Below are 27,989 nucleotides of genomic sequence, written 5' to 3'. Positions count from 1 at the left end.
TGGTCGGGTAGTCATAGTGTTTCAACATCATGGCATGGCTGTGCTCCTCCAATAGTGACTGAATCATCTATGAATGTGAAAGATCAAGAAATAAAGAGAAAAAAAAGAGACACCGAAAATGAAGAGATGATACAGCTGTTTAGTTTGTTACAAAAAAACATAGCAGCCACTGGAGACAGCGAGGAAAGTAGGAAAGTCTTAAATATATCTCACCCCTCAAAACAACATTACAGCTTTGGTTGTCACAGCAAGGATTATGCCCAAATGCCCTCCTCGTCATCCTGTTGTTGGCAATGTTTTAGGCCAACAGCAGGGATACGCATGAAGTGAAGAAAGTAGACAGTTACTGGAGTTAGCGCTGTTCAAAAGACATTAGTGGCACAGTAGGCAGAGTGACAGACAGGAAAAAAAGCATGCCAGTGAGAAGTAAGAGCAAGTGTCAGGAACGTATTAAAGTTGTAATATGAAAGCTATGTTCATTAGAATATCATTAGTTGGCAGTTACTGCTTTTCACGTTGAATTGTGTGGTTTTGCATCAAAGCAAGAGATGAGAATGTGAGCCCTGCTTTGTGTGCACCATTCTAATGCTGTGTACAAACCAACAGCAACCCAACACTGCGCTACTGTCCAGTGGCTGGTTTGACTGTCATTTGATTGCTAGCTGTAGCGCCGATGGTGCTGAAGTGATATGTAGGAAATATAGTGACACAAGTACATGATTGGCTGCTGCTAACTTTTCTGCATCAACAAACAAGGGACCAAGGTGATTTCTTTGGTTTAAAAAAAAAGAAAAGAAAGATAGCCGCACAATTCTCTCTACTGCAGCTTTCTCGTTTTTTACTCTTTTTCTGAAAGCCAGCACCTTGCTTGGGTGTGCGTTCTATTCTTTTCACTTAAGAAAAATAGATACCAATAGATCACACAATAGACACAGACAGCCCAGAGGCCTTTTCATTTGGATAATATAACAAACTTCATACTATTTAGCAACACCAGCAATGATTAGCAGAGAAAAACATCTTTGGCCAAAGAGTTAACTGCTGAAATATAGTAAAATAGTTAAATAACATTTAATAACATGGATAATTCCCAAGAAATAGAGGGAGAATCTGACCTGGTCCGGGGAGGGGCGGTGACCAGCATGGGGAGGTCCTCGGGCAGGCCCTCCACGATGGTGGGGGGGTGGGTGACGTGGATGCTGGCCGTGGTGTGGGTGCTGAGGATGTTGGGGATGCGGATGTTGGGGGTGGGGTCCTTGTTGAGGAGGGCCATGAGGGTGCTGAGGGTGGGGGTGCTGCTGCGGGGGATGTCCATGGGGGTGCTGGGGCGGATGTTGCGGGTGTTGTTGGTGTGGGTGTTGGGGCTGTGGGGGACGTGGGTGCTGTTGGTGTTGAGGGGGAGGTTGAGGGTGCTGAGGGTGCTGCTGGGGGTGCTGCTGCGGGTGCTGCTGTGGGTGCTGTGGGTGAGGAGGGTGAGGGTACTGTGGTTGGGGCTGCTGTGGGTGTGGGTGCTGGGGAGGGGGCTGGGGGTGCTGCGCGTGCTGCGCGTGCTGCGGGTGCTGCGCATGTGGGGCGTGGGGGTACGGAGGCTGCTGGGCGTGGGTAGGGTGGGGGTACTGGGGCTGCGGCTGAGGCTGAGGGTGTGGGGGTTGAGGCTGCGGGTGGTGAGGACCATGTGGATGGTAGTGCTCGTCTTCATAGTTGTCAGTTATCAGCTTCATTCTGCTCTGTGTCTGTAGAAAGAGGAAATTGGTTAGTGCAACAATGATGCTCCGCAATTGTAAAGAGAACATCATTCCTCAGCAATAAGTATCTAATAACTGGGTATATAAATGGGTCAAATCAGCCAACACAGCAGAAGGCAGCAGCACAAACACATATTTATATAAAAATGTAGTTCTGCTAAAACACTCAGCAGGATTTTGAGGGCAACGGGGAACCTTGTCAGTTTGGTAGAGCTGTAAACCGAAGCCCAGTAGATCAGTTGGAAAAAACTGGCAAGTTGCCTTGATGACCAGCTGGGGTGCACCGAGTATTTTCTTTGACAGTGTGCCCCGGTACTAACCTGCTGTTTAAGCTGGTGCATCAGTCTGTCCCTCTCCCTCTTGAGGGCCAGCACCTCCTCTTGGGTCTTCTTCTTATTGGAGGCAGACAGTTCCAACAGTGCGATATTAGCATCCTTCTCACTGATGGCCGCCAGCAGAGCTTGTTGTCTGAGGAGAAAAAACAACATTATGGAAACAGCATTCATATCCTATAAAAAGTTAAAGTAACTAAAGGATGCACAGGCAAATCAATTCATGATGACCCTTTAACTAAGGAGCTGTAAACCAAACAGCGTCAGTGTCATGGAGGCTGTCCAAGTGCAGCCAACAGTACTTATGGCCAGGATCCAGGCTTCAATTGAGCCAGACAATGTCAAATTACAGGAGTCAAGTTGCTCAAAAAACCTGATCGCTTTGGCTTTTGGCGGATGACATCAAAAAACATGATGGTACTAACTTCATCTCCAGGATCTCTTCTAGCTGTTTCCTGCGCTCTTGTCTCATGTTGGTCAGGTGGCCATCCCTCTCCTGCAGCGACTGCTGTGTGGAGGAGAGACGCTGCTTGGTTGCATCAAGCTCCTGCCTGGTCCTTTCCAGGGTGTTCATCAGCTCCTCCAGCTGACACACACACACACACACACACACACACACACACACACACGCACACACATACACACACACACACACACACACCAAATGGACAGACAGACACACAGACAGACACGTACACACACAGTATTAGTTAAGCACTCCCACAAAAATATATCTCATCAAAGACAACATATCTTTCATGAGCAAATCTGCACCTTTAAATGGTGGCTGCTGTCCATGGTGCTGTCCTTACGAGGGTCCTGTCCCATGCCTTTCTTGTCCCCTTGGGGTCCCAGTTTGATGTTTGGACCCTTCTTAGTCTGGTCTTTGCCGCCTTGTCTGTAAAACCACAAAAGTTAGAACATTTCCATACTGAACAAGTTATGTAATTGAATCCAACTTCCAGTTATATCAAGAAACACATAAGAAGACATTTTTTGTGGCATTAGTGTTATCAAAGGTGAATAAGCGTGTGAGTAGCACACATATACCAATATGACACAGCAAAAAACATGAAACACAAACATGTATAACAAGTACAGCATAATGGGCAATCATGTCAGGTGCACTTTAAATGAGTCTGGTTTTAAAATGGTACCAATCATCAGATCACCAGGATAGAAACAAGACATATGCATCACAGATGAATTTATAGTTTCTTGTTAATGTGGAAGAAGAGATTGCTGAAATGACTCACAGGTTTAAGCACCAGAGTTAGAATGGGGGTGGCTGCACTTGTCAGGTGAGGGATGGAGGTGGGAAGAAGAGGGGGTGGCATGCCAAGAGGGACATTACTTACCTGGGAGCTAGACTGTAGACAGAGAAGAGGAGGAGGAAAAGGGGGAGGGATGACAGGACAAGTGGAAGCAGCATTGGACGCAGCAAACAAGAGGACACAGAGGGAAGAGTAAAAAAAACACAGAGACATTAGAACCAGGACATAAAGAAACAACTACAGAAAAATAATATAGGACCCACAGGAGATCAGGGTGTATTCATTGACAAACAACATGGGGGAGTTCAAACACAGCTGTAACAGCAGCTGCTCTGCAGCCTGACACAGCTAATGCAGGATGCACCTTCTCTGAAAATATGGAACAATGTGCATCTGCTGCCATGCCTGGGAGTGGCAGACATGCGGTCAGACAGGCAGAAATCAGCCGGGCAAAAAGAGGAGGGGGGCAGAGGAGAAGGTTTGAGCGCCGAGCAAGGGGGAAGCCAACAGTGGTTTGGACAGCAAAGTTGACCAAGTGGGCGAGAGGGAGTGAGCTAGCGAGAGAATCAGTCATGGAAGCAGGGTAGGTCAGACAGAGGAGACCCGACTGGACTGACACACTTTGGGAGCAAGGGTTCAGTCCAGACCCTACCTACTACAGCACCTCACTCACTGAGCACGTGTAGACCTGGAGCACAGCAGCTCTATTCATGCAGGCCACTAGGCTGATCATTTCCCTTAGTATCTGGTAGAGCAAGCTAGGCAGGGCGGGGTGGATTGGGGCGAGGCAGGGAGAGGAGGGCTGGGGAAGGAGAGCAGGAGAGTGGGAACGGGAAAAGGTCACTGGAAAACAGAGTGGTGGTTGGGTGAAGTTACTGGAGCAAGAGATGATCTGAGGAGCGAGGGCGATTGAGAGTTAAAGAGGTTGAGGGTGAAGTAGGGTGAGGCGGGCAGATGGGTGGCTGGAATGAGCAGGGGAAGCGTGCTCATGGCAGGAGAAGGACTCGGCTCTAAGGACAGAAACTACCTACATAAGCTACAACAAACAGCCAACACCACAAAAAGACACAAAAAGGTGTGTGTGGGTGTGTGTGCATGCAAGTGTGTTTGTGTGTGTATGTGTGTGTGTGTGTGTGCGTGGTGTACAATAAGTTATGCTGTTAAAAAAGAACATTCAGTGATAGTGTAGCTATATTCAACTAAAATGGGTGAAAGAAACAAGAGCAGTTTGTAAAATCACACCAAGTAACTACATTTGAATTTACAGAGTTTAGCCTGATTCACTACTAGGTTTGGATTTTGACAGGTAATTGCAGACCGTAATAATTTTGGAAATGTCTCAAGTGCACCTCATGCAAATGGTGGTATTTGGTTGCTGGTTGGCCTTGGTGTGATTTGCTTAACTGTATGACTGCACCATGCCACATCAAGGAAACAAGCCACAACAGGAACCACAGAGTGGAATAACATCTATAGGGAATCCAAGGAATTCACAGAATATATGCCAACTTAGACATATATTGCAAACATTTATGTCTTACTTAATGTTTGTTTATTTGTATGGTGACTTTATACAGAACCTTAACATTGAAACATCATTGAAATATCTGTACAATTTATCATACTCTACATGCTACTCTAATATGCTGATTTGTAATGAGATACATCAAATTCCTTGTTCACTTAATTCCCCATTCTCTCATCAATGCAGAGATAGATGGCTGTAAACACTGGAAGCCACATGCAATTCGAAAGCATAAACAGACATGCGGCATGAACGCACACACATGCACACTCCCACATACACAGACACACACACACGCACACACCCACATACACAGACACAGACACAGACAGACACACACTCACACACCACACACACAGACCAATCAAAATCACTCACGGCACCAACATAATACAACCAGCACTACACATACACATACTAAAGAAATAAGAGCAGATATTCGCACAAAGGAGGCATGAATCCAGGGATCTTTGTATCATGTGCATGGGCAAAATAATGAAACAAAGCACTGAAAATAGAGCCCATCACTCTGATATAAAGATCTGTGAATCCTTTAGACCAGTGGTTCTCAACCTTTTTCATATCAAGGACCCCTAATTTAGTCCACATTAGAGCCACGGACCCCCACTTGATGAGTCTCACGGACCCAAATATGAGAATATTTTTATTGTCACATATGATTTTGTCCAGAATTCCATGACTATCTGTATTGTAGGTAGAGAGATAACAGAGAAACTATGATCAAAATAGTCATTCTTCTACATTCTCTAATTGTGTTAACTTCTTGTAAATGAAATAATGGTGAAGCTTAACAATTCATCAATTTGCTGGGGACCCCCTGGAACCCCCTCAAGGACCCCTGGTGGTCCCCAGACCCCATGTTGAGAACCACTGCTTTAGACAGCAGGCAGACCCAGGCACACAGGTGAAACCAGATGCAGTTGCAGCAGTCGCAGTCGAAGACTTTAACCACGCAGCCGAGCTGAAGTGCCAGGGCAGAGCACTCACTTTCCCAGGAAATCCCACACCATGCCCCCTATCTGCTGGGGGGCAGCGGACACAGAGGGGAGCGGGTCAGGGGGGGCTCTGCCACCGGGACGAGGGGCGGGGCGAGGGGCAGGGGGAGGGGGGCTGGTGTCAGGGGCACAACAGAGAAAGTAGGGAGGCATGGGTAGAAAGAGTCGTGAGGAAGATGGACAGAAGATTGAAAAAACAGATTGGGATTGGAGAAGGGTGAAAAAAAGAAAGAAGGAGGTTCAAGACCAAGGTTGACAGTCATCAGTGGCAGAGGGTAGAGAAAGGGGCAGGTGGGCATGAAACGGAAGATAGAGAGGGGAACAGGACAGGAGAAAAGTGGGTAAAGATGGCAAAGAAGAACACTCAGTTAATCAAACACCACTAATAATTTAGCAGGACACTGCAACGAAATGGCACTAACACTGGCTGGGAAGGGACACTATCAAGCAGCAGGGCATGGACTCTATCAGTGGCAGGGAGAGGGGCAACCACTGGCAGAAAATACCCATGTGGGCATCTCATGCAGTCCAACCAATTTTTGCCTCAGTCTCATCAATTGAAATTTCTGTGCAGGTAAATAAAGATGGTAGCCTCCAGAGGGACATCAATAACAATTACCCAAAGTGCAAAGGGTATTCTTGCCAGCTGCTTCCAGTTTGGAAAATCTGGGCATGTACCACACTGTGAGATGAGCCAGAAAGCTGAGCAGGCCACCATCTTTATGTTTGTGGTCCATTAACTGAATTCAGTTTGCCCTCTTCCATTAAGGCAGTGTTTGAGTGGCACTGGGCAGGATGCAGTACTATTGCATCTAATGCAGTGCCACAAGATTTACAGGGTGAGGCCAGGGTGAGTGTATTATACAAGGGCATGACTGGCTCCAGTGCACCACAGTGTGCTGACAGACCCTTGTGATGTCACACTGGTACATCAACAACAAGAAAATGACAGAGGACATGAATTATATAAAGGCACATGGAAGCTCACTTAAAATATGACGCACACAGCATAGGGCACTTTCAAGATGACACAGCGCATCCATCAAGTGCCATCTGAACTTTGACTGTTGAAACTCCAGGGTGAGAAATTTAATATGTTGCCTATAGTGTTGCAGCACACCACAAACTGTGACACATTGTTTGAAATAATAATTTTAGTGGCAGAGCATATTAAAAAGGACCAACAATCATACTCATTGTTTCTATGTGATTATAACAAAAATACACAATACATATCAAGATGAAAAGTAGTAATTACATCCCTGCAAACTAAAATGAACATTTGCACTAACCTCTCTAGATATTATATGTTAGTTACCTTTCCAGCTCAGCGATCTTCTTGTCCTTGTCATTCTTTTCTGTCTCCACCTCTCTCAGGATGTCTAGCAGTCTCTCCACCTCTGCCTGTGCCTTGCTAGACTCGTCCTTGTAGTAGGACACGTCCTTCTCCAGCAGCTTGACTCGGTCTACATACTCCGGGTTTCCTCTCGGGCCTGACTGCTGCTCCACCTCATGGGCCTTCTGCATCCACACACCAGGGAAGGACACACACACACACACACACACACACACACACACACACACACACACACACACACACACACATACACGCACACACACACACACACACACACACACACACACACACACACAGGCACAAACACAGGCACACACACACATATGCACACACGCACACGCATGCTCAGTTAGAGTTATGTTATCAACACACACGTCCAGTGCAGCACACACATGTTTAGTGCCAACGGAAGAGACACATACAGTCCAGTCAGCCAGTGTCTCTCTCTCTCTCTCCCTCTCTCTCTGAATGAATAAAGCAGTGTAAAACATTGCGGACAAGGGCATCATTACTGGTGCTGGCTCATTAGCTTTAACAGAGCTATTATTTAGCTCCATTTAACAGCCCTCTGAGACTGCCAGTCACTTGGCACACTTGGTGGGTATGCAGTATGCAAGGCTGTGTATGTGTGTATTTGTGTTTGTGTGTATGTGTGTCTCATGTTTGTACAGCATTTTAATATAGTATAATAAGCAAAATACTGTAGAAGCTGAGAGTATTTTCTTACTCTTAGAGTAACAATGTGAGTGGCAGTAGATTATTACATTAAGATTCTATCTTATTGGTAATCTGTCACAAAGTAATCAGAGCATTAATCAATATGGACTAATTTAATCATTATGACAACAATGTGTAAATCTCTCCATGAATTAAATCAGTGGTACACATCACCGTTGAAACAATACGCAACCACACATGTCAACACAGGTCGCACGAGTGCAAGAGCTATACAGAGCCAAGGAAAAGCATCTACCAAAACACTAGAGTGATCTACTACCGCTGCTGGTATCTCACCTACTTTCACCACATTGAAACAACAGTGAAGCGTGGCCACAGTGACAGTAACACATGCAACAAGGTAGACCATATCATGCAAACCCAACAAAGCTGCACAATCTTTGCAATGGTCAGTCAAAGAATGGAGAAATAGAAGCAACAGGGTCCAAGTCAATCCGTAGGCTACCGATAAGTATCATATTTTAAGCATGAGGAGTGAGATTAAGATTTATCTCAAAAAGAGACTGCTCTCAGTTATTAGATTGTACAGTATATATAACACCATTTGAGGTCTACTTATCAATAAGTCAACGTGAAGAATAAAAAAACACTGTACTGTAGATAAACCAAACCACTCACAGATAAACCAAAGGCAGAGCCTCATCAAAAGCATTGTTACTAATGAATAGACATATATAGAACATATTTTAAAACCCAACTGACCAAATAAAGTCAATTGTAAAAATATGTAACACTAACGCTACAATATGTCTCCTCAAAAAAACTGAACTGAGTCAATTAAGCTCAAGTAATATCAATACAGTGCAATGATCAACATGCATCAAGTTGGTAGGTGAAAGCAAAACTTGTGCTGGGGCTGGCGTGATCACCATCTAGCATGTTTCAAAAATGTATCAGTGTCCTCATGCTTTCAATATGTGCCTCAGAGAGCTCCAGAGAGGGACTTACAGGATTGTTCATCTGACTGAATAGCTGCTCAGCTTGCTACATTGCAAAGAGGGGGGTTGAGGAAGGGAGGGGGGAGACCCAGGAGAGTAGTGTTAGAATTTAGCTTTAGCCAGAGGAGAGAACAACAACAGGAACAGGGTATAACAGACATGTTACAATACATGTTTGACAGAGCAGCAACATAGTCTCAGTACAGCACACGTGTCACATGTTGAGGGGGGACCCAACCCGGACTACTGCAGGAGGAACAGAGGTGGGGATTATGGAGTGGGAGGAGGCAGATGGAGAATCTAATGAACTATCTGCTCCCCTCAGTGGCCTAGCGAAGTGATGCAGCCAGTCATAGGAGAGAATGCAGGGGGAGGGGGAAGCATGATGGTAGCCTTTATCTTAATTATCTTTTAAGGTAGGCAGTTTAACTTTTTTGGTTTAGTCAGATTTACTGCGATAGTTCTGACAAATGACTTTCATCTTTAAAAAAAAAGAAAGAAATGAAAGCAAGGAATTAGCTAACTGAGGGATTAGGGGTTTTCACAGTGTTCACATTGGTGCATTATTTCTGTATATCTGCTGTTAGCTGCAGTGTGTGTTTTGTTGAGGAAGTGGTTATTAGTCATGCTTGTTACAAGTGGAGAATGCTTCAGTATTATCCTCCATGAAAATAATATACAAGGCTTGCATCTTTAAAATATGAGAGGGGATAACTTTAAGCATTTTGAAATTTGACTATTGACTGAGTATTTCTGGAGAAAGGACTTGTTGAATTGTGTGAAATGGTGTCAAATGTTACTGGTAACACTAAAACTTACATTTAGCTAGAACATCAGTTGTAAGTCTCGCAAAACCAAAATTAAACCTACAAATGAAACAATGCTTATCATGTGAGTGATTGTGCACTGAGAGACGCACACCTACCTTCTGCAACTGCGTCTCCAACTTACTACACTCCTCTTTTTTCTGCTCGATAGCAATCTCCAGCGACTTGAGCTTTGAATCCTTCTTGAGGCCAGAGGAAGCCAGGGATGAAGCGTGCTCCTTCAGATCGATGAGGCTGGACTGCAGGGGACAGACAGTACAGACAGTGAGTGCAGGTCCAAACCAGCACAGTCCCAGCAGGTTTAACTGGGTCACAGTGCCAGAAGGAGCAGCTTACAAGTCATAATGAGGCCTACTGGATGAAAGAAGTACAGTACACGCTATACACACAGTACAGTAGAGTGCAGAAACATAAAGGACTGACAGGCACAACAAAAGTGTATATATATTAATGCACACGTGTACAATATGCAGTCATGTGGAAACCCCCCTCCACTCTTGCAGATACATAAACAAAAAAGAAAATATGAGCTACCCTTCATTCCGCAGACACACACACACTCTCTCTCCCTCTCTCTCTCTCTCTCTCTCACACACACACACACACACACACACACACACACTCTCACTGACCTCTTTCTCTGTTAATTCCATCTGTAGGGTGTTGACCTTCTCTTTGAGATCCTTGTTCTCCTTCTTATAGGACTCCACTTCTTCTAGACGTTCTCTGTCTTCCCTCTCCCTTTGGTCCTTCAAACGCTCAATAATCCTCTCCTGACACACACACACACACACACGTAGGGACACACACAGAGACAGACACACACACACACAAATTTACAGTAGATTGATTGACTGAACCGAAATTAAACATAATTCATCTCAGGTGAAAGACAACTCTGCTGTGACCCCCCAAAGAGCAAAACAGAGTCATACAGCAGGTGTTTACATGTCAACTGAGTGAGTTGCATGCTGCAGTACTGTACCTTCTCAGAGAGCGCCTCCTCCAGGGTGGCAAGGGCAGTGTCTGTGTTGCTGGAGTCAGTCTGCAGAGACTTGACCCTGTCCTTCAGGTTCCCCAGCTGCTTGTCCTTATCCCGCAGCTGCTCCTGCAGGTTCTCGATCTGACACAGGGACAGGGAGGAGAAGACAGAGAGGGCGGTGGCAGCAACGGGACAGAGAGAAACAGAGAACCAGAGGCAATTAGCATGATCTCAAAACCAGAGCAGTATTAAAAGCCAAGGTTGGAGTTGGATTTGGAGACTAATAGGAGCTTTGAAGACTTATATTGTCTGCTGTCTCTCTGTCGTGTCTTTTTCATAGCATGAAATGTGCTAGGGCTTAACAATGAAGCATTTTCCCTTTCAGAGAAGAAATACATCATCAGATTTTTGGAAAGTATAATAAATAAAATAAGGCTGCTGTTGCTGAGAAAGGTGCAGGGAAAACATTGTACATTAAGAATACTGTAGAAATACATAGCTTTGGTACAGATGGATTTTAAAATATATATACTATATATATATAAATGGAGAAAGAAACGTGGATTGATTTAATCAGGTGAGTGTGAGTTATTGTGTGCTATTAACTGTATGTGTAGCATCAGCATGTGAATGACAACACAGAGAAACAAAACCAAACGACCACATCGGGAGAAAAAAGAAGACTTTGAAATCAAGAGAGATAAGAGAGATGAGAGAGAAAAAAGTGGATAGAGGCATTTCACAAGGGAGAGAAGGTGCAATACAGCAGAGAGAAAAAAAAGCAAGCAAAGGGAATGGGTGAGGAGGTCAGGGTGAGAGAGGGAGTAACAGTGTGTATTTATAGCACACACTAGAGTCGGTGAGGCAGAAATATCTTCTTCCTTGTCTGTCTATGGACACTTTCCCCCTGAGAGCAGCAGAGACTCTCTCACTCCTTAATGGAGAGAGTAACCACTCTACTTTGTGTTTTCAGACACTGACTGGTTTAGTCCAGGGCACAGGAATCTGACAAAACAACTCTCTCTGTTCCTCATTCATTTAAAGTTTCAGACTACTTCAGAAAGGCACCAAAATTGCCTACAGTTGAGTATATTGTTCTGAAAAATATAGTTTAGATAGTTTAGAAAGAAAATCACACACAATAATTTGGTGTCATATTGTTACAAATAATTTTACCATCTTCATTGTAAGTAGTCTGAATTGACAGATGTTTCATAGGGAAATAGCAAACTGTACTATAACAGCTAAATGAGGCAATGATGTAAGGAAAACTGCAAATGGTTTTTCCATTTATTTTGAACATTTTCCTCAGAGCATCTTCCCACCCACTTTAACGCTCCATCTATCCACCCACCCATCCATCCATCAATTCATGTGGTTGACATCAGCTTTGATTCTGACCTTCTTCTGCAGGACGTTGATCTTCCTCTCCTTAACCTCTAGCATGTCCTTCATGTCCCTGATTTCTCCGGCCAGAGTGCCTTTCTCCTCCGTCAGGTCCTGCAGCTGCTTGGTTTTCTTATTCAGGAAGGACTCTTTCTCCTCCAGACGCAGACGCAGAGCGTCCACCTAAAGTACAACACAGCCGACAAAACCTCAGAGGCAGACCATATAGTGAGCCTGCCTAAAATAAAAGAACCTAATATAATGTGGACTTAAGTGTAGATAAAGATACAAGAAAGCACGCACATCCAAACTAAAACTAGGTGCTGGACAGAAAGAGCTCTCCTTCAGACATGAATCATGTCAACATTCATGTCTGAAGAAGAGCTCACGCTCGAAACGTTACATGATGTGGTGGTAATAAAGACCACTGGAGCAATTTCTAGTGCGGACTCTATCTTGTATTACTTAAGTGTAGATGAGCCATGACAGTCAGGCCATGGTTTACCGTGATTTTGGAACAGCTAACAGGTGTTGTTAAGAATGACAAAAAGTGGAAAGCCTAAAATCCTCTTGGCTGTTCTAAAAGTTGTTGATTGCTTTTATAAAACAGCAGTAACACATAATTTTAATAAATATATATATAATATTTTTCAGATATCTTACAATGGCTTCAAGCGTGACTCAGCCAATCAAAATTGAGAACAGAAACTAGTTGTTTCATAATGAGACTTTTTTTTTAGATTTCCTATTAGAGTACACTGTGCATTACTGTTTCTTCAACTATGGGTTGGAACGTGGGTCACAGTTCAGTTTCCAAAAGATAGATAATATGTTTTAACAAGCCTGGGGCCCAGGGCAACACTATGCTTTGTTCAGTTTGGCTATGAGGATGAAAAAGTTTCAGAACCCCTGCTGTGTATTATTAGGTTACTTTATGTGTATAAAGATGGTAAGGGTTTTTTCTGTTACCTCTGTTTGCAGGATGGCAGCACGTTGCTCCTTGGCAGTGAGAGACTCTTTGAGCACCTCTATATGCTGTTTGCAGTCTGAGTTCTGGTTGTTGAGGGTCTCCAGTTTTGTCTGCAGGGCCAGCAGCTCTGACTCCTTCTTCGACAACTCCTGCTTCAGCTGGTCAATCTGCACACACACAACAGAGGACATATCAAGCCCAGTACATGACCATACTGTATGTAGTTGAAATGTTTCAACATCATGGCATGCCTGTGTGTGTGTGTGTGTGTGTGTGTATGTGTGTGTACATGTGCGTGTAAAAACCTCTTTCAGCAGAACAGCAGGCTAGTCACTAAAGCCTTTCTACTATTTTCTATCACCATGCTTTTCTCTCATTAATTATGCATTTGGGACTGACTACCCTGCATTAATCATGTATTATACATCATCTCTATCTATGATTGATGAAAAGAGTTCTAAAAATAGAATAACAAAACTGCAACCAGTCTGCGCCTGGATGGCTAATATGAGGAGAAGGATGTAAACACAGAGCCAAAGCTCCAAAGCGCCTCGTGTGCCCCAGAGAGAGAGAGCATGCACCTTGACATGATCACAGATTATAGTCAGAGATGCTGGAGGCTTGACAGTTGAGCTGTATCAGCTCACACACTGACCACACAGCAGCGGAAAACATAAGTAGCCATGTAGCCATAGAGTGCAAGCTGATAGTAACACTGACCATTCTGAAATCTTAAGCAGGTGAGGTCAGTCAAACATAAAACTAAGCTGTCACTTTTATTTTGTGGCCATTCAGCATGAGTAGACAACAATGTAGGCTGTAGGCTTCATTCTTTAAGCATCACAAATAATGTAGGCTTTATAATAGCAGTCAAGTGGCAGCCAAATAATGAAGTAATTAAGTTCTTTTAAATATGTCATAGGATGCATTTACTAATTGGATAGTTTTTGGTGGTCTTGACAGCAGGAAAGCATCTGTCAGATAGTTGCCAACGAAACACTTTGCTAATGACACTGTCCATTAATGCTAAAGCTAGCTAATTTCAGCAACACAGTCAGCCCCATTTAGTTTACTTCACTCTGCACAGGTCTACTTATACCCTGAGCAACTCAATACTGCTTGTTTGTGAAATTATAGTTAACTAATAGTTACAGCGTAATATTTCACTCTCTCTTTCTCTGTGTGTGCATGCATAGTGCAAAAAGCATCTACCTTGGTCTTCATAAACTTAGAGTGATTCTTGTAGACCTCCATCTGTTTGATCTCCTCCTCCCGGTCCTCTGTGTTCAATAAGCCGTTCGCCTTCAGCATCTGGATCTCGTCTTCCAGATCCCGAATGTTGCGCTCCAGAGAGGCAATCTTGGTATCCTGCACACAAACATGCAGAAGAGACACACCTTAAAACCCAGACTGGCATTTCCACAAGTTGCATGCTGCAAATAAACCTGAACAAGAGACAGAGTCCAGGAAAGCAAGAAAGAGAGAGGGAGAGAGAGCCTGAAAGCAAAAATGAGAGCTTCAGAGAGAGAGAGAGAGAGAGAGAGAGAGTGAGAGAGAGAGCGGGAGAGAGAGAGAGAGAGAGAGAGAGAGAGAGAGAGGGAGAGAGGGAGAGAGACTGGAGGGAGCTCTTTGATGTAGCTGAGAGCAACTGCAGTATCTGTGGGTAAAATCAGAAGCTTTCCACCCAGCTCCTTGCAGCTGCTCAGAGGATTAATCACCATTGGGAAATATTGAGCACACATCCAGCACAGAGAGATCAGCCCAACCAGAGAGAGATGTGCAGAGGAGAAGGAGGAAAAGTAACAGCCGTGCTTTGCTGTAGTTGCTTGCAGATCAATGCAGAAGCCAGAGTCTGGACTGCGACTGTGAGTGCAGCTTTAGCTTCACAGCTTTTTAAATAAATAATACAACGTCTTTAAGATTAGCCATGGTCCATCTCCCTCCCCGGCACAGCATAGAGCAACCTTGTTCCTTGCTATCTTTCGCTCTCTCTCTCTCTCTTTTGTGCCTCATCCCTTCTTTCCTCCCAGTGGTTCTGAACTTATGAACTTGTGGCCGTTAGCAGGGTCAGTCGTAGCCCACTACATGGGTAAGATCATACCTTCCTCACCAAAATGAGGATCTGAGGGGTTAACATCAATGCTTGAACGCTGCACATGTACATGCGCTTCGTTTATCTCAATCTCCATGTAGCTTGTAACGAGACAAACATCACTGAGAGAATGTTACTGTAATAGATACAACAAAACACTGTACCTTGAAAGGAAAGAGATTTTATTCCATCCAAATGTATTCACTGGTACATCGACTTGGTCAATAAATCTTGCTCTTTATCTCTCTCTCCCTCCCTCTGTCTCTCTCTCTCTCTTTCTATCCCTCTGCATACTGGCCTCTCACTGTCATAAACAACCACACCTGTTTCCATGGTAGCAGGAGGCAGGCTATGTACTCTGTGCTGTCTCTGGTGAGTGAGGAGGAGAGGGCGGGAGAGATGTTGGGAGAAAGGGAGGGAGGATTACTCATGCTTCCATCAGCATCAACACAGCAGCAGAGGAGCAGAGAGAGAGGGAGAGATGCAGGGACTTCCTTCACAGCATAGGAGGCGAGCCTTCCCCTCGCTCTGTATGCAAATCCACAGGATCCCAGAAGCCGTCGGTCACATGACCATCCTAGGGGATGCTGGGGGCTGCACAGCGCCAATCCAGCCGAGCGAGAGGGGTTGTGTCAGCTCAGCGATGATGTCATGATTTATTTTGAGGAAGTGATGTCAGGCCTCTGCAGCTAGGTTGATGGGCTCTATGATGGTTCAGTACCTGGATGATCCTGTTTCTCCACTGCCAGGATCAGGCATTGATCTGAATAGGCGTAGTACTCTTGGAATGGAATATGGGTGTAGTTTATATTTGCATATCATAGCTGCATTGGTCTCAAAGAATGGAATATGGGTGTATGTATATGTGCATATTAAGTCATGTCAAGTTTATTTGTATAACCCTTAATTAAAGTTACACGGCTCACAACCCCCACATTATGAAACAATTAATGAAAACAATAACAGCTGCATGATTCAATTCAATAATAATTACTGCACAAAGAATTATTTGAAGAATACCAGATTTCTGTTCTGATGAACTACTGTATGTGGTAATGGTTAGGTTTTCTGATGTGAGTCTGTGAGTTTCTTACCTTCATCTCTATGATAGTCTGCAGTGCCTTGGTTTTGCTTGGATCCTGATGCAGCTGATTTCTCCTGTGTAATTCCTTAGACAAAAGACACAACATTATGTAGCAAAGACATGGCAGAATATATTGTGGTCTCTTGTACTGAAACCAAGACCATTACTTTCAAAGAAAGATTAGGAACTTTCATTACATTTGTCTTTGCACACAGCATGCATACCCTCCATACCCTACAAAATGTTAAATTTTCCATGCATCTGAAGTGTTCTGCAGGTTTCCATTCAAACATTATGTAAACAGTGTTCTACAGTTAAGCAGCAGAATGGCGCATATTGATTATGTGAAGCCCAGTATTGCCCTCTAGTGATGAAAAGATAAAAAACAGACTATTTCAGGTCTTACCAAAGAAGCTTATTTAAAATAGACATAACCCTGGTAATACAATACCTCTCGCAGATGGATGTTCTCCTTCTCCTTTTGGTCTAGAATGACCTCCAGGTGTCCAAGCTGGGCCTCTGCCTCAGCAATGCGCCTGGCCCTCTCCTGCTCCTCCTCCTCAGAGGCCCTGCCCGGCCCAGGGGGCAGCCCTTTGCTCTGCAGCATCTCCAGCAGCTTCTTAATGGACTCGTCCCTGGCACCCAGTGTCTGTTTCTGGGTCTCAATCCTCAGCTCCATTTCCTCCAGGGTCTTCCTCAGCAAGAAGAGCTCCTTGGCCTGCCGGTCGTGCTCGGCCTGCAGCCGGCGGAAGTTCTCCTCGGTCAGCTCGATGGTGGTGAAGTGATCGGAACCGGAGCGGTTGCCGCTCTCCTGCTGCAGCAGGTGGTTGAGGTCTCTCTGTGTGCGCAGTTCATCTTGCAGAGCTTGGATGGTCAGCTGAAGATGCTGTGGGATAATGTGCAGGTGCAAGTACAGACAGACACATGCACACATACACACACACGCACACACACACACACACACACACACACACACACACACACACACAGACAAACACACACTCAACAATTAGTGCAATTCATTCTAAGAAAAAAATTACACAATGCAAGGTATTTTTTATGAACGCTACACTTGAGGGTAAACACAGATGCACAGTTCTGAAAGGCTGTCCCACAAGGTTCTGTAGAAAAACATTTTAAAAAAGTCTAGTATGCAAACACACTTACAGTAGCTCAAACATGGGGGACACATGACTTACCTTGCAATGGCATTGGAAGCAAATACACTGTAATAAATTGTTGTTGCCAAAAGACAATGCTTATTCAGGGAAAGATGTGAGAAGACAGATTTGTTTTTCTTCATTTTTCTACATAAACTGAACTCTTTGTCAAGGATTTAATCACTTGGAATCACAGGAAGAACTTTGCTTAGAGAAAATACATGAAGTCTTGAAATAAATCACAGCTGTCAAGCAGATTAATTCATCAGTATGCTGCGTTGCTCTGTTTCTATACATGTGAGCAGACTTCATCAGGGTTCATGACTTGCTAATCAAAGCAGACGCCGACCCCCCACCACCCCAATGCTGCACGCTCTTTGCTCTCTGCCTCAGTCTGAGAGGCCGGGATACAGATATCACGTTTCAAACATCAGAAGTGGCATCAAATTATATGGAATGGGGTCTGCAAGCTAATCGAGCACAGGCTAAGACTCTGTGCTATCATTATGTATATGAGCAGTATCCCGTAGAGGATGGGTCCAAATATGAGATGAACAAACAGACACTGCAACAAAACCTATCCATACCCTTCAGGGAGGGAGTGACCATAGATGCTGAATTAAGGTGTACACGTATAAGGATGTGTGTGTTTGTACATGTGCCTGTGTGTATTTTTTATGTGCTTGTTTTTATTCAATAAAATAAAAAAAACACACTACTAAGCTTAACATACTCTATTGTGTGTAGGGGTTTTGGGCCAGGGTTTCGAGCAACGATGTTATATAGGGCCTAGTTTCTGTCACAGATTGGTTCACCCAGACCGGTTCTTGCTGATTAATTGTTTTTTTCAATGGATATCTCCCTAGAGAGGACTAAGATCAATCCATGTCCAGAAAATGGCCCTATCAGGGTTCAGAGGAGTAGAAACAGATCCTTACACTGAAATCAAACCCAACTTACTGTGTGTCCAGTGGTTGTAGGATATAAGATACTGCAGGGGGATGGAGCACCAGACATGTTTGGGGTGACATAATTAAACAAACCAACCACACTCTACAGTTTTAGAGTGTGTGTAGGGGAAAATACAGTAGGAAGGTTCACAGGACAAGGAGACAGGCTGAATTTGCTGAAAACAGTCGATTTCCTTCTGGAGGGTAGAGAGGATTCATAGGAGGGGGGTGTATGGTGCAAAGGGATTGCCAGGCGTCTGAAAATACACGTCACACTGAAGGTGACTCTATGTTGTACACACAACAGGTGTTGCAAACATAGGGACAAACCTTGGTTCTCCTGGCATCCAGCAGCTGCAGAGCATGGGCAGAACGAACAGAAAAAAAATGTATGGTAAAACACAGCGTCAGAGCATGATGCAACAGAGACGGATGCTCAACACAAATCAGCGAGAGTTTCAAATGAGAGCCACCCATCCGTCTGTCCAGCTGTCCATTTATCAGCCTTCAGCCCAACACATCATTGTCACATTCCCAGTACACCTTACAGTCAAAAACATGACTTTATCAACATGACCTTTCTGGAAAGAGGCGAATGTGAGGTTTGAAAATGATTTGCCAATCAAGCACTGTAATATCACATTAATTGCCCTTATTATTAGTAGTAGTAGTAACAGTAGTAGTAGCAGTAGTGAATGTAGTAGTAATAGTAGTAGTAGTAGCAGTAGCATGCAGAAGTAGTGGTGAATGTAGTAGTAGTAGTCTTATATTAATGTAATTGTATTGACATAATTTATATATTATTAAGTATAATCTAGTGATGATGGACAACACAGCAGATGACAGATTATATTAAGCCTATCATTAAAAAAAAATTAAAAGGAAAAACAGCAAAATAAGTAAATTTGTGTTATTCATCCTTTTCTACACTTCTACAGTATAGAATAAGCATGGTACGTGCTCTTCCCGCCATTAGGGGGCAGTGTTTGTGCTACCAGAGGGAGCTGATGCAGTCTCTGCTGGACAGTGCCAGTGCATCTTACTTCCAAAGTTTTGGGCACGCTCCCAGAGCCATTTTGGGGCGAGTACACTAAAACCACCTAAAACCTCTGAAATCTTCAATTACACACTCACTGAAGTCCATTTATTCCCATACGCTTACTGTCACCTACTCCCATTCCCATCGCTGTCACTAGTTGGAAATGTACTTTACACTACCGCTCTCTGGCTGCATATCACCCCCAGTTGAAGAAAAATTATACAAAAAATACAAAAAAAGAACAAACAGTACATAACATAAACATGGATAAATTACTGTCCATGAAATGCTTTTAAGCTTGTGAGTGATTGGATCCCAGAGTCAGGATATTAAATGTGTCTTTTATGTTATGTTGTGCTTGATGTCCTTGTTGTTAATGTTGTATTATGAGCACACTAAGACAAATTCCTAACAACTAAGTTGGTATGGCAATAGAACATTGAATCTTGAATCTTATAACAGAAAGCATGATTTGTCTAGTTATCATTGTCATGTTGCAAAATTATCCTTAATACCCAATTCCACTCTGTGTAGAAAATACTATTAGTGACTCTTTTCTTACTTTCTTAAATGCCATATACTGTATGAATACAATAGATATTGTTGGAAAAAGACTTAACCGATCATAATCAGTAATGACTTTGCTGCACGAGTTATGACTGTGCAGAGCATGACCGCCTGTGAATATTAGCCTTGCTGTTATCCTCGTATTACCAAAGCCATTTAGTATGGGACAGAGCAATATTCAAATGGTGTAGCAGGCATTAAAATGCCAAATCCCAAACCTGCTCTCAGAAATCTTGACAACCACTTTGCACACAGTCCTTCCCAAGGACTGTGTGTTACTCTACCCTGGGTGATACTCTACCTTTCCCTGCTGGGAGTTCACTCTTACTCTTGAAACCTTTTTTCTCTCTCCCTCCCTGCATCTTACCACTCTGTCATCTCAACTGACACAGCTCTCTGTCTGCACTCCCTCTCTGTGCTCTGATCAATAATCTGTCGTCTTGGAACAAAATTGGAGGAAGCAGTCCAACGAATCCATTTGCATAATTGCACAGAGGGTTAAAATGACTATGGTCTTTCATCCCCCATCCTCCCCTCAACCGCAGCAGAACTGTACCAGTTCCTGTTTAGGGTCCTACTGGGGTGCGTCAGTCATGACTCAGCGGATATTGGGGTTGTGGTCACCCAGGCTCCAGAGAAGGCTTCTCTTTCACTGCAGATCCTGTAAACGAGCTTCTAAGGGTTTCACAGAGTCAAGGAGAGATGCTGAGTTACACTGCCCCCCCTCTCTCTTACACATGGAGCCAGGAGTAACTGGGTGGAGCTCTGGCTGTCACAAAATCCTTTTGAGAGCTACATCTTAGGTGATGAATTGGACTCTGATATATAAATACCGTTTTGTTTTTGTTTTTTCAAGACATATCTCAGAATGTCAAATGGTATGTCTGCTTAGATGCACATACACCCAAAACACCAAAACCTTGAGATTATTAGGTTCTGCCTAACATTTAAAAATGAGTTAGTTATATAATGTAGGTGAAGTGTGACTTTTAATTATATTTTGAAGCAGGTAAACATGGAAATTAATAACCCTTATGACCCTTATGATTCCAGGCTTGTGACATACAGTACATTTACCAGGGGGCAGAAGCGTGAGCAGCTGCAGGTTCCTGGGAGAGAGAGTGTGTGTCTGTGTGTGTGTGTGTGTGTGTGTGTGTTTGTTTGTGTGTGTGTGAGTGTGAGTGTGTGTGTGTGTGTGTGTGTGTGTGTAGGTGGGTATGTGTGGGTGTTCATAACTGACACATGGACAGCTCTAAAGCGCTGAGTCAGAGCAGCCTACTGTTCATTGCATTCCTAATCTGTGTGTTGTATGTCACGATGGCTGACAATGTACAATTACAGCCACAGCCATGCCAGCAAACATGGCATTTATTCATCTGCACTCAGCTAAAGGGCAGTTAAGGAGGAGCACGAATGCAGAAATTGGAGAGTAGGGACAGCACAGAGGAGTTGAATATCAAAATTGAATATTAGAGGACTCCTTTCTTCATAATACTTAGGTTTTAAAAACGTATGCACAAGGTCGTGCGACGCATTCAACTAAATATAAAGCTAACTTTCATGTATCTACATCAACTTCACCAAATGTACACCTTGCAAATCAAAAAAACACCTTTCACCTGGGTGTAAGTGTAAAAAGACCTCAAACACCATTTGGTTCAAGTAATATTTTGTTATCAGTGAGCTCACAAAAGCATGAGACTGTGGTGTTTCCAAGGCTGAGGCACCCTGGGGAGCAGAGCAACAACCGGATCCATGATCCCTAACACTGGCTGCAGCAGTTTCTGCAGCGCTCACCACTGCACACATCAGCCATGCAACTGAAGGGAGACAAAAAAAAATACACAGCTGATTTGGCTTTTATTGATTGATCCTTTCTCTCTCTTTTCATGCTGTTCTCTTCTCTTTCACTGTATCTATGGACTCATTCTTGTTTGTACTGCAAAAAATATCCATCTTAACTTGTTAAAATGGATTAAGATGAGTTAAGTGAAACTGCAGTGGAAATTAGTGGAATTATTTCACCCTAATAGCAGAATTGATTTTTTTTTTGATTTTTTTTTTTTACTTGTTAATATGGACATTTTTGACGTGTAGGCTGGCCTTTATTTTACACTGCTCTGATCCAAAGTCTGTGAGAAAATGACACTAGTGGACTATAACAGACCTTATCCCCTCTGCTTAGTTCTTCCATCCTCCACTTAAATCTCACTCTTACTAACCTTGCTCTCTGTACGTTTCCCTGCCTCTCCCTCCTCATTTCATCTCATCTTTGTCCGTCCTCCTGTCCTCTGGATAAAGCAGCAGCCATCTTATGTGCTCAGACTGAAGGTGGCTGCCACAGGAAGGAGCCATGGGCTCTTTGAACACATTGACTATTCACATGATACTTCCTATGTCCACATGAGCTCACTATGTCATGACATATGTGAAAATATCAATAGGCTACCGTTATTCATCATGCAAGCTTGTTTGCCACAGATAAATTTAGCACTATTGAACAAAGCTAAATGACAACTGACAACAAATACTGCCTTAATGCCTCTCCATTCTTTCTTCTTCATAGCTAGCTAGTCAGCCCAATTATTAATTGTCAGTGCCCACACCTACTGTACCAACACATGTATGAATAATATGTGCAAAGGGATATTTGACCATACATGTGACCATACAGCTCCCACACAGAAAGTGAGGCCCCTGCAGACAGGTTATGCTGACTAAATCTCTGTGCATACATTAGCAGCTGGCATAAGTGATCTCTAATCCCAAATACACAAATGCCCATGCTCACAGACACACACACACACACACTCATACAGTACACATTCACACCCACATGCATGCAAGCACACACACTTACATACACACTGTGCTGGGCCTTGTACCTACTGTGTGCTCTAAGTGAAGCAGCTATCACAACACCTGGGGAAATCTGTTCACTACACATGCCCAACCCCCAACACCTTGCTGAGAGACAAACAGTCTCATCCTGGCCACATGTGCATCTGTCTTCTCACTGCGTGGTGGCATGTAGCAATCCACAGCTCACAGTAAAAACACATTTCAGCAGAAACCATGTCATGTCTCAGACACTGTATCTGTGCGTAGACGGAGCAGTGATATGGGTGGCTCAGCCTCCATTTTGGGGATTGCGTTGATGAAGGCTGACTGGGTGGCTGAGCAGCAGTGGTCCTGACTCAGTCAGATATGGTACGCTCAAGCTCACACAGTTGCCTCTAGCAGTTCCAGTCCAGCTTCAGCACAACAGCAATTTCTACTGAATCCAAGTCAAATGATTCTGAGTTAAAACAGCCTGTGCCGATGGTATATGTTAAATATGCCCAGGACAAACAGTACTGAGCAAATATTTTCCTCTAGTCAAGCCCAACTGTCTTGATGATGCTCTGTAGGCTATCGTTGGTATTTCAGTCGTATTGGAATTGGTGCTGTAGAAATGGAAGACAGATGAAAGACAAAATGCAATGCCTGAATGGTTTGACAAGTTTCTTCTCTGCCAAGATGTTATAAAAGGAGGCATACATTTTCAGTTCTTATTTTTCACAATATAAATTATTTATGGCATTTGCTCAAGCTAATAGAGGCCTGAGGCACCTGAGGCAATTGTAAAAGGTACTACTAGACAGATGTGATTGGCCTGAAATTACTCCATAATTAATGAGGCAATTTGCTCTTCAGTCCGCCTCTCAACAAGCCCAATGGGTGTGACCAAACCATCCCACCAGAAGCGTATACTTACATAAGGAGGCACAACAGCCCAGAAATCAAGATAGAAATGACCAATTATAGTAACAAGGCACATCTGCCTTTTATTAGCTGACACACTTCACTTTAATGCAACTCTATCAGGAGGGATATAAATATCATTCACTGCAGAGCCAGAGCTAACGCTGATGGACAAACTGAGTCTTCTCTTTGTATAGAACACAAAGACATGAAAGCCCACACTGTACACATTTCATATTCTGCTGGAAACATTCAAGGGTCCCAGCTCGTACAGTCTATAAAGCCGAGCTAAGCACACAAGCATTCACACCAAGTATTCACTAGCATTGATGAATGGCTTGTGCCCTGTCAGAGGCAATGGTGGTTCTATTTTATCAGGCACACTTTCTTCCCAAATACTGTCCTGCTATATTTTTGTGAAACGTAAAGATATGAAAGAGTCCTGGTCCCTCTAGCTCCCCTCTAGGGATCTCCAGTGGGTAAAGCCATCCAGTGCTGGGCATCCTTCCCACTAGCAGCATGGCACTGCTCCAGGGAAAACTGGTATACTGCAGTCTATTCTAACTCAGTAAACTGAGGTAAGCCAAAAAAGATTTGGTTTCGATGAGGATATTAATATACCCAAACACACACACACACACACACATGCACACAGACAGGTCTTTTGTGGGAGTCACACTAATAGTATCCCGCTATAACCTTGAAAGGTGGAGTGACAGTGTCTGCTGCCATGAGTAATGATTGGCCTGCTTGCTGCTCAGTGCACGATAAGATCACTCAACCAGACAGACAGAGCGTCAGACAGACTGGCACAAAGACTACAACCAGCTGGAAAAATTCAGTCTTTAAGTTGCTTGAGGCATTGTGCAATTTGCTGCATCATGCTCAACCTGCCTCAAAAAAACAGTCCAGTCCAGCAATATGCTGACCTATACAATCTACCTCAATGTGCAATTTTCACCTGCAGTTGTAATATCAAACAAAGCTGTCTCCTTTATATCAAAAAGGTTCTTTCTACACTATATATCAGCTTGCCATTTGCTGCTGTATGATCTTCAATATGTGAACTTCTCAACCACTAAGAAAAACAGTGTTGTTCTTATCTTGATGACCATGCATTTTAGACTTTATCTAATGCATTTTTAAAGTGTTTCATGAGCCCAAGGGTCATATAATTTCCTCAACCCATAGAAGACCATGTAATCCTTCAACTTATGTTAAAACATGAAAATTAAGTAGTGCAACAGTGCATTGTTCTGTATTGAATACAAAATGTCTTCATGCTAGAATTACAGTAAGTGATGGTCAACTGTGGTTTTACATCTGTTTCCACTCTTTCTTATCAACATTGATTTGATATAATATATGTCAGAAAAATGCCCATGGGGCCATGAGGAAAACGAATAAAAGAGTGCAGCTGAGGATAGGTAAACTGTTTACAGTATCTACAATATTGAAGATAGTGAAGGCCAGATGAACAGAGATAGACAGGGAGCGATATGATCAAAGTCAGAGTGAGTAATGGTAAGGAAAGTGGTGATAGAGGAAGAAGGGACAGAGACAGAGAGAGAGAGGGACAGAGACAGACAGAGAGCGAGACAGACAGACAAAGAGAGTGAGAGAGAGAGAGAGAGAGAGAGAGAGAGAGAGAGAGAGAAAGACAGACAGACAGAGAGAGAGAGAGAGAGTGTTTAAGTGTCCTTGACATTTGTCTCTGGGCCTTGTGCCTTCTCTAGTCTGTAAGTGATTTAACTGGGCCATGACTACACCCCCACATCGAAGCATGCAAAAAAAAAAAACTCCCCTAACATATCAAACTGTGTTGCTGATCTGTTAATTACCTTTGAACATAACCTTAAAATTAAACAATATTGTGGCCAGATTGTGTACAGATGCTTTAATTCACACTGTTGGTAGAGTCTAAACTCACCTTGAGAAAGAAAAGCCACTATTCATGTAATCATCGAAACACTGACAGCAGATTTACACAGTTTAAAGGGTGGAGGATTAGATGCTTTAATACAAGTACGTACATACTATATAGATGAGAATGTAAAAGCTATGCTGAATGAATTTGCATCAATATATTACTTCATAAATCAAGACTTTACTACATTATAGGATTTCACATTGAATGTTCCATGTGTTTTTTCCTCACTCTATGTGGCATTAATTCTGAAGAACACTAGGCGAAGCCAAGTATGTGTTAAACATTTATGCACACTGAGACCTCTCTCTTTCCAGAAAGGTTTCCACATGTATTAAAAACCTTGACTGAGTGCAATTATTCTCAGTGTTCTTGGACTGAGGATGACAGACTGCTCTTTTGGAGAAAAGAGAGTGGTGAGTGCAAATCTGAGAAAGTACAGAGAAACCGATTGAAAAAGACAATGATTGAAAGACAGAAAGACAAGAGACTGGCAACTGAAATTAGTTGCCACAATTAGTCAGTGGATTATGAAAGCTGAGAGAGTTTTTCTCACCTGGTTCTCCTCATGAGTAACTCTCATCTGCTCCTTAAGGATTGAAGTACGCGCCGCCTCTTCTTTCCGCATTATCCGTTCCTTCTTCAGCTCAGGACTCCAGAAGCTCTTGATACTGTTGGTGGAAGAGCCCAACTTACTGTCCTTCAGGTCAAGCTCCCTGCGCAGCAACTCATTCTCCCTCTGCATGTCCCTGAGCTGGGCCTGCATCTCCAGCAGCTCCCCCCCACTGCCCCGCACCGCCTGCCTCAGCAGGGCAGAGGGCACCCCCTGGTGGTGGTGGTGGTGGTGCAGCATGGAGAGGGAGCCCAGGTCACTGTAAGACAGAAGGTCAGCGTGGGGCAGCCCCACTGAAGCAATGTTGGGGCTGCTGCCCATGGCTGTGACGCGGCCCCCGTACATGGCCCGGCTGGTGGCACGTCCCAGAGTCATAGTGCCTTTGGGGTAGGTGGCAGTGGAGCCCACGCCCTCGTGGTCACTCAGGTACATGGGCCCTGAAGTGGCGTAGGCAGCGTTGAGGGACTGGATGTTCTCCATGGAGAGCGTCTTTCCCCCCGCACCACCCCCGCCCCCGCTGTTGGCCCTCCGGTGGCCCAGTCTGGGGGACCTTGGCAGGCGCGGGGACCGTGCGGGGCTGCTCTCTATATGGCCTACTGCTCTGGCACTGCCGTACATGTCCTGTGAGTGGGAGGTGTCGCCACCAGAGGGTCCTTACCAGGGGCGCGCTGAAATGAGACTGCTCTGACTCTCTGAATCACACATGGGTGGCTTATTGCATGCCTTAATAGGTGGAGCGCATCAAAGTCAGATCTGAGAAAAGAGGAAAGAAGCATTTGTTAGATAAATGACAAATGTTTTATGTGTCAACAAATTTAAACCAAAAAATGCATACACAAAAAAAACAATAAATAAGGATATTCCCTTCAGTAATAAAGATGAGACAAACAAATACCGATTCGCCCTGCATGATGTTAGGGCTGAGGAAAGAGACAGCTCCCTTAGTTTCAAGACTTGGTGAGTCACTACCGGCAGCACGCTGTCAGATTTTGTTTGGCTCCTGTTTCAAGTGACCCACTGGGAATTCCCAGCATCAACCTGGCTTTCCCAATTGCAAGCATTCATCCCAATCCCATTAACACTGCTGACCCAAGCAGGAAATAGAGTGCACATTTACAACCATGCAGTACACAGACTAATAAACAGACTAATTAAAACACAGTATAGATTATATTTCATGTCATTATTGGTCTGTTGTCTAGATCAATGATAATCAATTGGTTTTGAATTGGGCGCGAATTGTATGCCATTCTTGGAGTTGTGACCAAATGCATTAGATGTTAAACAAATTGTTTATTGTAAGAAAAATCCTGCGCAAAAACACACAAGTCTAAATCTAATCAAGATCTGTGGCAATTAGTTCTTGAAACAAGTACAGAAAATGTATAGTTCCATGGCGCATCTATGGTAATAATGTATTAATTAGCAGTATCATTTGAATGTGATCTCAGCTCTTAGTTGATCACCTGTCTTGATCTCTTCTATGGAGAACACAATAATATTAGGCTGCGCGGCTTGCTAGTTAATATTAGCAACTGAACCGTTAGTAAGCATAACTTGACACAACAGTTTCTACAACAAAGTGTGTTACTATAAAATGCGTTGAGCTGTCTTGCAATTCTAGAGAAGATTTAGCTATATATTACATCATACGCCACCGTATCGCACCAGTTCATGCAAAGAAATAATAAAGAACCCAGAACCCACATAAATTTCATTTGAA

At 43.6% G+C, this 27,989-nt stretch overlaps 1 protein-coding gene across 1 annotated transcript; it reads right to left on the bottom strand.

Annotated features, from left to right (window-relative positions):
- Positions 1 to 254: 254 nt before the first annotated feature.
- erc2 (ELKS/RAB6-interacting/CAST family member 2) lies at positions 255 to 26,884 on the bottom strand. Its single transcript, XM_071532109.1, has 20 exons — positions 26,210 to 26,884; positions 16,718 to 17,152; positions 16,277 to 16,351; positions 14,303 to 14,458; positions 13,090 to 13,257; positions 12,136 to 12,303; positions 10,738 to 10,875; positions 10,385 to 10,525; positions 9,851 to 9,991; positions 7,211 to 7,410; positions 5,885 to 6,007; positions 4,228 to 4,243; positions 4,008 to 4,153; positions 3,436 to 3,447; positions 2,852 to 2,975; positions 2,503 to 2,663; positions 2,066 to 2,213; positions 1,657 to 1,733; positions 1,116 to 1,179; positions 255 to 281 (listed from the first exon to the last, which is right to left on the bottom strand). Exons 1-20 carry the CDS (start codon positions 26,882 to 26,884, stop codon positions 255 to 257), a joined length of 3,195 nt encoding a protein of 1,064 aa, XP_071388210.1.
- Between the last annotated feature and the right edge of the window lie 1,105 nt (positions 26,885 to 27,989).

The sequence above is a fragment of the Centroberyx affinis genome, unplaced genomic scaffold, assembly GCF_046629955.1.
Source record: "Centroberyx affinis isolate AG114_WGS23_722 - 3 ecotype Tasmania unplaced genomic scaffold, CSIRO-AGI_Caff_v1 ptg002163l_1, whole genome shotgun sequence".
Taxonomy (NCBI): Eukaryota; Metazoa; Chordata; class Actinopteri; order Beryciformes; family Berycidae; genus Centroberyx; species Centroberyx affinis.
Note: the sequence above shows the minus strand (reverse complement) of the source record. Positions and strands in the feature narration are given on the sequence as shown.

What these genes read in the sequence shown, in the direction of transcription:
- erc2 (XM_071532109.1), bottom strand. Translation starts at nt 26,884, where the DNA reads ATGTACGGCAGTGCCAGAGCAGTAGGCCATATAGAGAGCAGCCCCGCA. An exon ending in AGAACATCCATCTGCGAGAG is followed by an intron (nt 16,352 to 16,717) that starts GTATTGTATTAC and finishes CTTTTGTCTAAG; the next exon opens with GAATTACACAGGAGAAATCA. An exon ending in TGGAGACGCAGTTGCAGAAG is followed by an intron (nt 7,411 to 9,850) that starts GTAGGTGTGCGT and finishes TGGATGCAGAAG; the next exon opens with GCCCATGAGGTGGAGCAGCA.